General features: G+C 37.1%; 1 protein-coding gene across 3 annotated transcripts in view; it reads right to left on the reverse strand.

Moving 5' to 3' along the window:
* LOC149838352 (dihydrolipoyllysine-residue succinyltransferase component of 2-oxoglutarate dehydrogenase complex 2, mitochondrial-like) overlaps positions 1 to 12,127 on the reverse strand; it is a 43,854-nt gene that overhangs the window by 11,667 nt on the left and 20,060 nt on the right. For all 3 annotated transcript variants that reach the window (XR_016431955.1, XM_090006538.1, XM_090006539.1), the window contains exons 12-13: positions 6,696 to 6,786; positions 6,480 to 6,590 (exon numbers count right to left, since the gene is read on the reverse strand). Coding sequence is in view for 2 of the 3 variants with exons in the window: in XM_090006538.1 (XP_089862664.1) it covers positions 6,480 to 6,590; positions 6,696 to 6,786 (202 nt within the window). In the remaining variant the exon portion in view is untranslated. The remainder of the gene's footprint in view (positions 1 to 6,479; positions 6,591 to 6,695; positions 6,787 to 12,127) is intronic.

The raw sequence follows: 12,127 nt of genomic DNA on the forward strand, positions 1-12,127 counted from the left end.
CAGTGCAATCATCTGAAAGAGTAACCAACACTTCTTGAGAGAGTGTTGACGTAATATAAGCAACCAAAGACTGATCTCGCTTCCTCCAAGCTGTATACTCTGGATTTTTAATAGAAATGGTAATTGTGTCACCCTTCTCATCCTTGGTTTCCTGCAAAATAAGCCGTGGTGGTATAGGAACTAAACCATCCAGATGTTCATCGAGATCCTGACTCCGTATAAAAGGGAAGATTTGCCTCTTCCAAGTCAAAAAATTAGAATGAGTAAGTTTTCTGTAACGAGCTGACTCAAGAAATTTGCAGAGGGACCGGATGACGATGAGTAATCCATATCAATGGGACAAGAAATAAGCAAACAAAACGAATGGATAGAAACAAAGAGGTTTGAGATCACTTAATTAATCAGGAGAACTTCAACAAGACATGTACCTGTGCTACGAATATCTGGAAATAACCCAAGCATTTTTTTTTTGGCAGATTCAGAATCGAGATTGTAAATTGTTACAATCTGACTATAAGTGTTGCACAGGGGACACCAAAAAAAGAGGCAATAAAAGAAATCAAGTGATGACTGACAATCGAGATTATAAATTGTGCATAAAAAAAAATTCTAGAACCAAAGAATGAATAAACACTGACAGACGTTAAGAGTGGAAAACAAAGACTAATGACTGACAGTCGTCGATGGCTGCAGTCGTTGATGACTGACAGTCGTTGAACAAGAATAATAAAAAAATTGCAGACAAACCTGTTTATGAGTAGCAAACGATGGGATATCACGTTAAGAATCGAGAATAAGGGACGAGTTGCAGAAAAAGATTGGATTACTCAAAGAGGAGAATAAGAGACGAGTTAAGAGACGAACCTGTTACCGTGAAGGAGAATAGAAAAGGAAGGAAGAGGAGCCAAATAAACTTGTTTCTTCAGATCTCGCTGAACACGGCCTCTAATAGGATTCCGCAACCCCTGAGCTCTGATACCATATCAGATTTCGTATGAATGGTTCAGCTTATGCACAGGAAAGTAGAGAGAGAGAGAGAGAGATGCACAATCGGCTGGGGCGGCATACCAACTGGGGCTCGACCACCAAACCCTAGGATATATAAACTATACAGGTTTACAATGATCCTTGTAATATCAGAGATATTACAAGGATGCCATTAATGAAGCTAATTTGACATGTGTTTCATTTAACATGTCATGCGTATGGATCTGGATCCAGATCCATACGCAGTGTATATTTTAACAGAGAGTTCAACAAAATACTCCCTTATAATCATCTCCCCTTGATGAAGAGTAAGTGCCCTTTTTTTTAGGTAATACTTATGGGACAAGTCCCTAGAGGTGTACATCTTCTCAAGGTACTCCCACGCTTGAAAAGTCTTCTTAAACTTGATAATATTGGCGTTAATTCTTGTTTCTACGGATGAGAAAATCCATGAGAGGATTTTAAAATTCCTCATCTTCCATTCTTCATGCTTTTTAGTGTGACTTTCAAGAGCCTTAGCTTTTTGTTCGCCTTCAAGGATTTTTATTTCTCCTTTCTCCATCAAGGTTATCTTTGGCTCCGGTTCGGAAATCGAGCCTTGGACATAGCCTCGAAGCCCTTTTCCTTTAATATGAGCCTCCATGTTTCCGGCCCAAACGTGATAGTTGACCCATTGAGTTTGAAGCCGAGGAAGAAATTGGAATCTTTTTCACCCATTAGAGAGAAGAATACGTACCACAAAGGATTTTTAGATATTTCTTGATAGAAGAATCTTTTAAAATATTGGATGAACAAGAGGAGCCACTCCAATCTTCAAAAATTTGAGACCATGCTTTTCGAGGCACCGAAAAAAGGGAGAATCCACACAATCTTTTTTTCTCCAACCTTGCTCTGATACCATGTGAAAGTATCTTCAATAAGATACTATGATCAATACTTTAATATTCTTGATGATAAAACACATGCACTCACGCACAATAAGAACTCTTAGAACATTTGTGCACAAAAGCAAAACCCACTAAATCTCACAAATGCTCAAAAGCATAAAAGAATAGGAAATCTTTATTAATCACTTGGGCTTTGACCCAAAGCCTTAAGAATTACGATGGGAGAACCCCTATTTATAAAACCCAAAAAGGAGCCTTGGAGGAGCTCCACTCATAGACGTTGGAGCCCCTCCAACGGTCACAAATGTGACCGTTGGAGGGGCCCAACGTCTATTTGAGTGGGCCCCCCCAAGGTGACTTTTGGGAAAATACAAAAAGGAAAAATAAAAAAAAAATAAAAAAGAAAAGGAAAATTATAATCACATTCAAGAAAATGAATGTGCGTAAAAGTGTAAAAAAGACTAAATTACCCCTATGACTAAAATAAGGAAATATATATATTTTATATATATAAGTGGATAGATACATATACATATATATCATATATGTATATCTATCATCCTTTATATATATAAAATATGTAAGATTTCGGTACATAATTTAACAATAAATCCCTACCTTGATACAGTACGATACTTACATCATTGCATTTGAGTGTGGAGCTCAATGTTGTTAAAATCAAATCATTAGGTGAATCTGTTTCCCAAAAAAACAAAGAATCAAATTGTTCGTGAATCGCTACATCTAAATTTTGATTTTTTATAAAAAATAAAAGAAAAAACAAAGGTTTTTTTGCATTCACAAGAGTGCACCCAAGATAGAGAGAAGGGTGATGCTCACCAACGACGAGGAGTGTCACTCTCTCTCTCTCTCTCAACTGGTGATGTCCAGCATTTGCAAGAACGCATGCGTGCAAGAGAGAGAGCATTAATGGAAAAGACACTTTCTGATGACGGCAAAAGGCAAGAGGGGCTCGACTTGAGATGTTTGGCACAAGGAAGGGGGGGGGGGGGGGGGGGGGGAGAAGCCAGGCAAAGAGAGTGGGAGACGATGAAGTAAAAAGAGGACTGATTAGGGTAGGTTTGCTTGCATTTTACTTTTTTTTTTACACTGTTGAACCGATTCGACCCCAATCGGTTGATTTGGGCTGATTCTAGCGATTCAACCCAAAATAGGTTGATTTTGGAGGGGGTTAGAATCAAATACTGTTGGGAATCGATGGAGGTGGAGGGTCGATTCAATCTGAATTGGCCGATTTTAACATTGGTAGAGCTTTGCTCCAAATCTCAATCATGTGGGGTTTGAGAGTCAATAAATTATTTGCACATCTAACTAGAAAAACACATTGTTGTCATACCTATAGACCATAGTCATAGATATCGATGATATTTTCAAAATATCGTGATATTATCATTGTATTTTGAGCAAACAATATTATAGGTAAAATATCGCGATATTTTGAAAATATCATCAATTTGATAATATCGTGATATTATCACGAGAATATTGTGATATTCTCATAACAATATTGAGATAATATCAATTATTGTTACTGTTTTTATTTATTTTCTACATCTTAAATGTGTTTTTCTTCTTTATTTGGTATTTTTTACTTTTTTTTATTATATATGTAATTTAGTATCTAAACATGATATTTTCTTAATTATTTTTTTAAGCCCCAAGATTTTTCACCAAACCTATAATATTGCGAGAAATAGCTTTACCGACATATAGCCAATATTGATATTTGTGACTATGCTATAGACCTTATGGCCATTTTTGGAACCATCTTAGGTATCCATCTGAGAAAGTTGAGTGCCATTCTTGAGAAAGCCAATCATATAGTCAGACCCATGACCGACTTTCTCAGGTAAGTGGGCATCAATTCTCTCAACAATCCACCACTTTCTCAAGTTTGCAAGCGCTTGAGAAAATGGTTGTGATGAGCTTCCTTTTCTCAAAAACCTAAGAAAGTGGTGTTCTCTCATGTGCTTGCAGACATGTGCTTGGTTGGGCCACAAACATGATTTACATGACATAGAGAAGCAATCGTACCCTACATGTGCTTGCAAAAGTTCCCTACAAGTACATTCAGATATATTATATCGGTTTGAGTGTCGGGCGACTAAGTAGCAAACTGCATGTTGCAGAGATGCACATGCTAAGATGGATGTTTGGGGTTATGAGAAAGGATATAATTAGAAATGAATATATATATATATATATATATGAATGTGCCTGGGAGTCGAACCAATAAAAGATTAAATAAGTGAATGTCATTTAAGATGGTTTGGGCGTGTTGCACGAAAACCTATTACAGCCCCTGTGAAAAAGATTGATATTGGAAAGAGGCAGCCAAAGGTGACATGAAGGATTGTAAAGTGACCGAAGTTGTAGCTCTAGATAGACAGGAATAGAAAAATAGGACTTGCAAAGCCAACCCGGTGTAGTTGAGATGATGATGATGATGATGAAGCAATCTCATAGGGACCATCACATGGAACAGTAGATTGTAGGCTATTGGCTGGTTCTTGCATGCACCACTGTAGGAATTCAATTCAATGCTTTTGATCACTTTCCTTAGCTTGGCCACACAAAATCCGGAATGATCATTAGAATGGCTATCAGAGTGTTGAGGGAGTTACTACGGCTAGATTGAGAAAGGGATGAAATAAAAGAGAGCTAACCTCTGGCTTTGTCCACTTCGTGGCTGGTGGTGCACTCGATTCAGATAGTGTTATTTTTTATTCTAACATGTATTTCAAAGAATATGTAGTTACCTATTTCTATATTATAAGTGGTGAGATTTAGCAATTGAGTTAGCCATGAAGGTCCAGAATCTTCTTAATTTGTATTTTGGAATTCTTTGAGGAAAATGTATTACCACCTAAGTCACACGGACTCGGCTATAAGGTCGATGCACCTGCATCGACACGCCCTGACACGGGTGCGGACACGGACACGGGGTAGACACTGTCAACCAAGTGTTGGATTCGGTCAATGCACCGGGGCCAAGTGCGTCCACATTTTGGACTCGGTCAACTTTGTCTGAGTCTATTTTTGTCCATTTTTTAGGGCAAAAAACTAAAAAAAAATGATCTTTTTATATATTTTTTTAAATATATATATATATAGCCGTGTACCCTAATGAGCACAACTTTGACCGAGTCTTATATATATATATACACATATATATATATAGCCATGTCCCCGTATCCAAAAAATTTGAAATTGCTCTGCACCCGTGTCGTACCCATACCCGCACCCATGTGACATAGATTACCACTCTTTCTTCCATCCCCTCATCTTTGGCACATGTTTCTTCTACACATATTTTGACTCAAGAGATCCACACTTTTATGAACATAAACTTTTGAACTCAAGCAAAATGTTAGACAAGGATTAATATACAACAAATTTTGATTATAAATCCCATTGCCCCCTCAAGATCCAACCCTAAAAGTCAGATCTGAAGCAGATAAAGCAGATCCTAAGCCTCATCACTATGATTGGTGATGGTGAACTTGTTTATGTCCCATTTAAGCTACAATCATGATACGCATGGGCTGATCCAATCCTCTTTAGGTTTGGGCAAACCTGTTCTGAGCTATGGAACCAAAACCATCTAAATCCACTCTAATCTTACCTTAATCAATCCCTAAGTAGGATTAGTCCAAACTTAGACCCATTTAAAAGGCAGGTTGATTCTTGGGAATGAAAATTTAGGACCTGAAACTGTTCTCTTTGCTCTCAAATATTTATTGAACAATACGTGTCTTAAATGAATTATTGTCAACTATGGCCTAGAAGCCACAAGGAAGCTTATTCATATAGAGTCATGCATTTTGCACAAGACACTACGTAACCTGCATAGGCACAGAATGAAAAATTGTTACCTGGACTAGGTTAATATCTATAATCATCATTATCAGTGCCGGGATAATAGGTTACCAACGGGGGCTCCGCTTGTCTGGTAGGAGCAGCTAGTGCACGCCACCTTGTGTTGGGATGTTGCAGGTTCAAAACCCAATGGTATAGTTGTATAACTGGTAGGGGTCTGCCTAACCCCAAGCTTGACTTTAAAAAAAAAACAAAAACAAAAAAAGTTGAAAAGTTGTCAAGGAACAGTAGATTATGTGAACATTTGAGGACCTTTTCAGAAAGCATTCAATGGTGGTTTTCTTCCACATGTCAAAGCCAGAGAAGTTGACGACATATGACTGTATCACTCACTGCTACTAAAAGAAGATTATATCACTGGAACCAGTACCATGTGGAAAGTATCTTAAAATTTTACAGAGCTCATAATTTCATTTTCAAACAGTAGGTTGGACCAAGCAGGCCCTAAGCACTAGTAATCTCAAAAGAGGGTGATAAGGTAATCCCATCTGCAAATCAAGAGTCACTTCCTCAAAGATCTGCAGATCAGAATCACCACATAGCAAGTAGCAGATCCAATTTAATATGCATTAGTAAAGCATACAACTGGAAACAGGCGTTATATTGATAAACCTCAGGATTACCAAACAGTAAGTAAAGATGTAATTTCAAGCATAAATATGCAGAAGTAAAACATACAACTGGTAAGGTGTTATATTGACAAACCTTAGGAGTACCAACAGCAATACTTATATCAATGTCATCACGATAAATAATATCTTCACCATCAATGACAGCATTGATTATTGGCTGATGCTGGAGTCCACTCACAACAGCCTAAAAGAAGATTGGAATAAATATGATACAAATCAACAACACAACCTTAGGACTATCCTGTGAATAATTAAAAAGTTGTTTTCAAAATAAATTGGAAACACATACCTTCACAAATCCTGACATGAATCCCAGTTTAACACCATGCTTTTCTAGGAATGCATCTTTGTATTCAGAACGGAGTTGCATCAGATATGTCCTTCATCATTAGAAACCAAAGAATAACCATATTCATTGAAACAGAAGAAATTCACATGAACAGAAGAGACTGACTATCAGATAGTGTAGAATTAGGTGCAATATCTAGCATATCATATATATCCCTTATGAAAAAGATTGAGCTAGCTAGGACTAACCAAAACAAACAGTAACTAAATGAATATGTTTAGGACCAAAAGGAGAGATGGCTGAGCTGATAGCTCCGGTCTTGAAAACCAGCATAGTTACGCACAAAGAAGGTTAACCCAACATTCTCTTTCAAAGAAAAGGTTTAGAAAGACGAAAACGAATATAGGATCATCATCATGGCCCTCTCTTTATTTCTTCTGCCTGGTCCCTTTTTTTTCTCTGAAAGTTCTTCTTTTAGAAAGCTGTCGATCTCACATCTACAGCAGCTCCTTCTTCAGGGTCATCAGATGAGAGATCTTCCTCTGACTTTGAGGAATCGGTGAACGGGGGCTACCCTTGATTCACGTCTCTCTCTAAAGCCCTCCACAAAGGACAGCAGAAGCTCGAGAATGAATTGTGGAATCCTGGACATACTCATCATGATCTACCCTATGGAATTTTATTTGGAGTGTCCATCCAATATGTTGAGAGTGCTCATAATGATCTTTGAGAAGATCACAAGGTGCTGAAGTGGCAGGATAGGTGGGGGATCCTTAGGTGTTTTGGAAAGTGATCCACTTTCATCTTATTGCTGAAAAGTAGATTTCAGTTTAAAAACATGCTTTTCCAAGCATACATCTTTATATTCAGAAAGGAGTTGCATCAGATTTGTCCATCTTTGGAAACCAAAGAATAACTATATTTAGGAGAAACAGAAGAAATTGATATGAATAGAAGAGTATATCTACCAGAGATTGTGTAGAATCATGTGCAATGTCTTGCATCATATCCTATATGCATAAGGTTTGTGTTAATGATGGCCCTAGAAGGTGTTAAAATATTATCCTTAAACGTACACATATATATATATAAAGATACGTATACATATATATATATGTATACATATCTCTATTTATATATATAAAGATACGTATACATATATATATATATATATATATATATATATGTGTGTGTGTATATATACTTTTCTCTTCCTAAAATACCCTAAAGGGTATTCTTGTAATTTGCCATTTTACGCATATTCCAATTGGAATATGCATTGTAACTTTCTTTTTATTTTTTCTTGTTTTTTGTTTTTTTATTCTTGAATTTCGTACCATATTGGGGGCCTCCCAATAGAGACGTTGGGAGCCCCCAACGGTCACAAATGTGACCGTTGGGGGCTCTCCAACGCCTCCTTTGGGAGCCCCCAATGTGGTCCCTTTGTGAGTGTATAAATAGGGGTGTTCCCCCCTTATATTTTATAAGCTTGAGAGACTCAAGCATTTGCTCTTTTCTATAAAATACATGCCTTAGTGCATGTTTGCTACTTTGCGTATTTTGTTCAAGTGTTGTGTGAGTGCATTCGTGCACATCTTTTATAAAGTATTTGTGCTTGTATGTGTAAGGTTGGTGATAGGGGATCGTGGGACTCCTTGTTTTTTGGGTGCCTCGAAAAGCATGCCATTGGTGTTTTGAAGATTGAAGTGGTGAATCTTGCTTCTCCAATATTTTAGAAGAATCTTGTGCAAGTAAAGCCTAAAGATTTTCTCTTGATACGATTTTCTTCCTCCATCTTTACTCTCTAATGGGCGAAAAAGCGTCCTCCTTTGCTCTCGGCTTTAAACTAAATGGTTTCAACTATCATATTTGGGCCGAAAACATGGAGGCCCACATAAAAGGGAAGGGTTTGTGGAGATATGTGCAAGGCACAATCCCGGAACCCGAACCAAAGATTACTATTGTTAAAGATGGAGAAATCAACATTCTTGAGGGAGATAAAAGAACCAAAGCGCTTGAGGATTACTCCAAGAAACATGACGAATGGGAAATGAAAATTTTTAAGATTCTTTCTTGGTTTTTCTTGTCGGTTGAAACCAAGATTAATGCCAATATTATCAAGTTCAAGAAAGCTTCGGAAGCTTGGCATTATCTTGAAAAAATGTATACCTCAAGAGACCTATCACACAAATATTACCTCCAAAAGAAAGCTCTTACTCTTCAACAAGGCGACATGACTATTAGAGAATATTTCGCCGACCTTTCTTCTATTTGGGATGAGCTTGCTATGCTCGAGCCTAAATGGAGTGGAGAAGCAATTGAACTTCGTCACAAGCAACTTGAAGAAGATCGGTTCTTCAACTTCTTGAATAGGCTAAGGCCCGAATTTGAGCAAATAAGGTCATCTCTTTTATCATCTTTTACTCCTCCCTCTCTTGAAGATGTTTTCACCAAGTTAAGTGGTGAAGAGACCCGTATGGGTTTAAGTAAACAAGGATCAAATGTTCTTGTCGTTCCTTATAATTATGAAGAAAAGGATAAGGTCAATGTCGTATCAAGACCCAGCAACAATGTAAAAACCTATCGTCCTCCTCATTTTAAACCACAAAATCAAGGTGAAAATTTTGGGCAAAGAGGAAAAAAGGACTATAGCAAAATTATTTGTCATTTCTGTAAAGAACCCGGGCATATCAAGCCCATATGTCCCAAATGGAAGAAGCTTCTTGCCATGGCCACCACCAGTACACCGCAGAAGGAGGAGGCATCTTCAAGTGGACCTCTCTCTCTAAGTCAAATAGTATAAGCTCTTCAACCTCTCCTCAAGGGAGCTACATCAGGTGTTGTCGTGTCTACCTCTTCTCTCCCAGGACTCCAGTGCATCCTTTCATATGTCCCCAAACATATATTCTCTCTCCGATTATTCAAAAAATATTTCTCCATCTTTTGTTTCCACTGCGGATGGAACCTCACTTGAAATTAAAGACATAGGTAATTTTGAAACTCAAGATTTTTTTATTCTAAAAATTAGATTTATACCTAAGCTAAACTTAAATCTTCTCTTTGTTTCTAAACTCTCGGACCATGGTTGCGATATTAAATTCTCTTTTGATAAATATTTAATACAGGATCGCCGGTCTAGGAAATTGATTGGGGAAGGCTTTAGAAAAGGAGACTTATACTATATGGACTCTCTTCAAGTTCCAAAATTTTTTTGTAATGTCGCCCGACACAAAGATATAAATGTGTGGCACAAAAGACTTGGTCATCCTAATATCACCAAGTTGTCTTACTTACATTTTGCAAAAGATCTCTGTAAAAGTTTATTTTCTTGTAAAGAGTGCATTCTCAAAAAAATGTGAAGTTTGCCTTTTGAGCAAAGAACTATGTTCTCTTCTAAACCTTTCGAAATTGTTCATTCAGATGTTAGGGGACCCGCACCAGTTGTTTCAAAAGGAGGCTTTTCTTATTATGTAATTTTTGTGGATGATTTCTCCAGATATTCATGGATTTATTTTCTTAAGTATAAGCATAAAGTTTTTTCGTGTTTTAAAACTTTTTATATAATGATCAAGAATCAATTCAACTCTAACATAAAAATATTTAGAAGTGATTCTGAAGGAGAATATCTCTTCAATCAGTTTAAGGAATACCTTGAGAATAGTGGTATTGTTCACCAAAGGTCATGTCCTAAAACCCCTCAACAAAATGGGTTGGCCGAAAGAAAACATAGGCACATCATCGAGACCACTAGGACCCTTCTTATATCTCAAAATATTCTTAAAAACTTTTGGGCTGAAGCAGCTCTTGCTTCTGTGTATCTTATAAATCGCTTACCATCTAGGAATTTGGGAAAATATCTCCCTTTGAAGTATTACATAAGATAGAACTTAATTATAATAGGTTACGTGTCTTTGGTTGTAAGTGTTTTATACTTACAGATAAGAATGACAAGCTCTCTCTCAAGGCTATTCCTTGCGCCTTTCTTGGATATTCCGAAACTCAAAAAGGGTTTCGTTGTTATGACCTTAGAAATGATAAGTTATATGTCTCAAGGAATGTGACATTCTTAGAAAACGAAAGCGGTTGTGAAAAGGATGTTTCTCAACAAGAAAATGTTGATTATTCTTTCTTATTTGACTTATTGTCTAGCAATGATGATATATCTAGTGATGACGACGTATCATCAAAACATGATGAGAAAAATGGGGTTGATGATGGTGAATATAACTCACCTAATATCCAAGAAGGTAGATTTTCAAGTGGCCCTATAACCTATTCTCGTAGAAATCAAGATACCTTCAGAAGTGCTATTGATCAATATAGTGAGTCTGTTCCCACTTGACCACAGAAGGTCCGAAAGGAATAGGAGACCGCCAACTCGTTTCGTTTCTTTTGATTCGTTTTCACCCAGATATAGGGTTTGCCTTAACGCTATTCATTCTTACTTTGAACCAAGAAATTTTGAAGAAGCTAAAAAATGTATAAAATAGCAAGAAGCTATACAAAATGAACTCAATGTTCTTAGGAAAGCTGAGACATGGGAATTCCAAACTCTACCTATAGGAAAGAAAACTATAGGTTGTCGTTGAGTTTTTAAGGTTTACAAAGCTCGCTTAGTCGCAAAAAGGTATGGACAAGAATATGGTGTTGATTATGAAGAAACTTTTACTCCTGTAGCCCGAGTGGTTACAGTTAGATGTCTTATCACTATTGTGTCTATTAAAAATTGGAGCATCTTTCAAATGGATGTGAAAAATGTCTTTTTGAATGGTGATCTTAATGAAGAAGTTTATATGGATGCCCCACCAGGCACGAAGATTCCTAAAGATAAAGTTCTTCGCCTTCGAAAAGCTCTCTATGGTTTGAAACAGGCTCTAAAGGCCTGGTATGATAGATTTACTAATGTAATGCTGGAAAATGGATTTTCCTCTTGTTATACTGATATTGCTTTGTTTACTAGAAAATCTGATGCAGGGCTTGTGATATTATTACTCTATGTTGATGATATGTTAATTACAGGTGATGATGTTCAAGGAGTCGAGGGTATTAAGTCCATCTTGACTTCAAAATTTGAAATGTCAGATTTAGGATTTCTGACATACTTTCTGAGAATTGAAGTTGCTTATTCTCGACGTGGTTATTTCTTGTCTCAGTCCAAACTTGCTTGTGAGATTATTGATAGGTCAGAAATTTTTTATGACAAAGTCTGCGACACTCCTTAAGTCGTGGGATCAAAAATGAAAAATTGATGATGGAATTCCTCTGACCGACCCTACTCCTTACAGGCAATTGGTAGGCTCGGTGATGTATCTTAGCATCACTCAGCCTGATCTGTCTCATGCTATTCACATAGCTAATCAGTTTCAGCATGCTCTCACATGTGTTCATATGAGTGTTGTTCTTCGCATCATCAGATATCTAAAGGGAATAGT

Source organism: Nuphar pumila, chromosome 5 (genome assembly GCF_984573655.1).
Source record: "Nuphar pumila chromosome 5, dmNupPumi1.hap1.1, whole genome shotgun sequence".
NCBI lineage: Eukaryota > Viridiplantae > Streptophyta > Magnoliopsida > Nymphaeales > Nymphaeaceae > Nuphar > Nuphar pumila.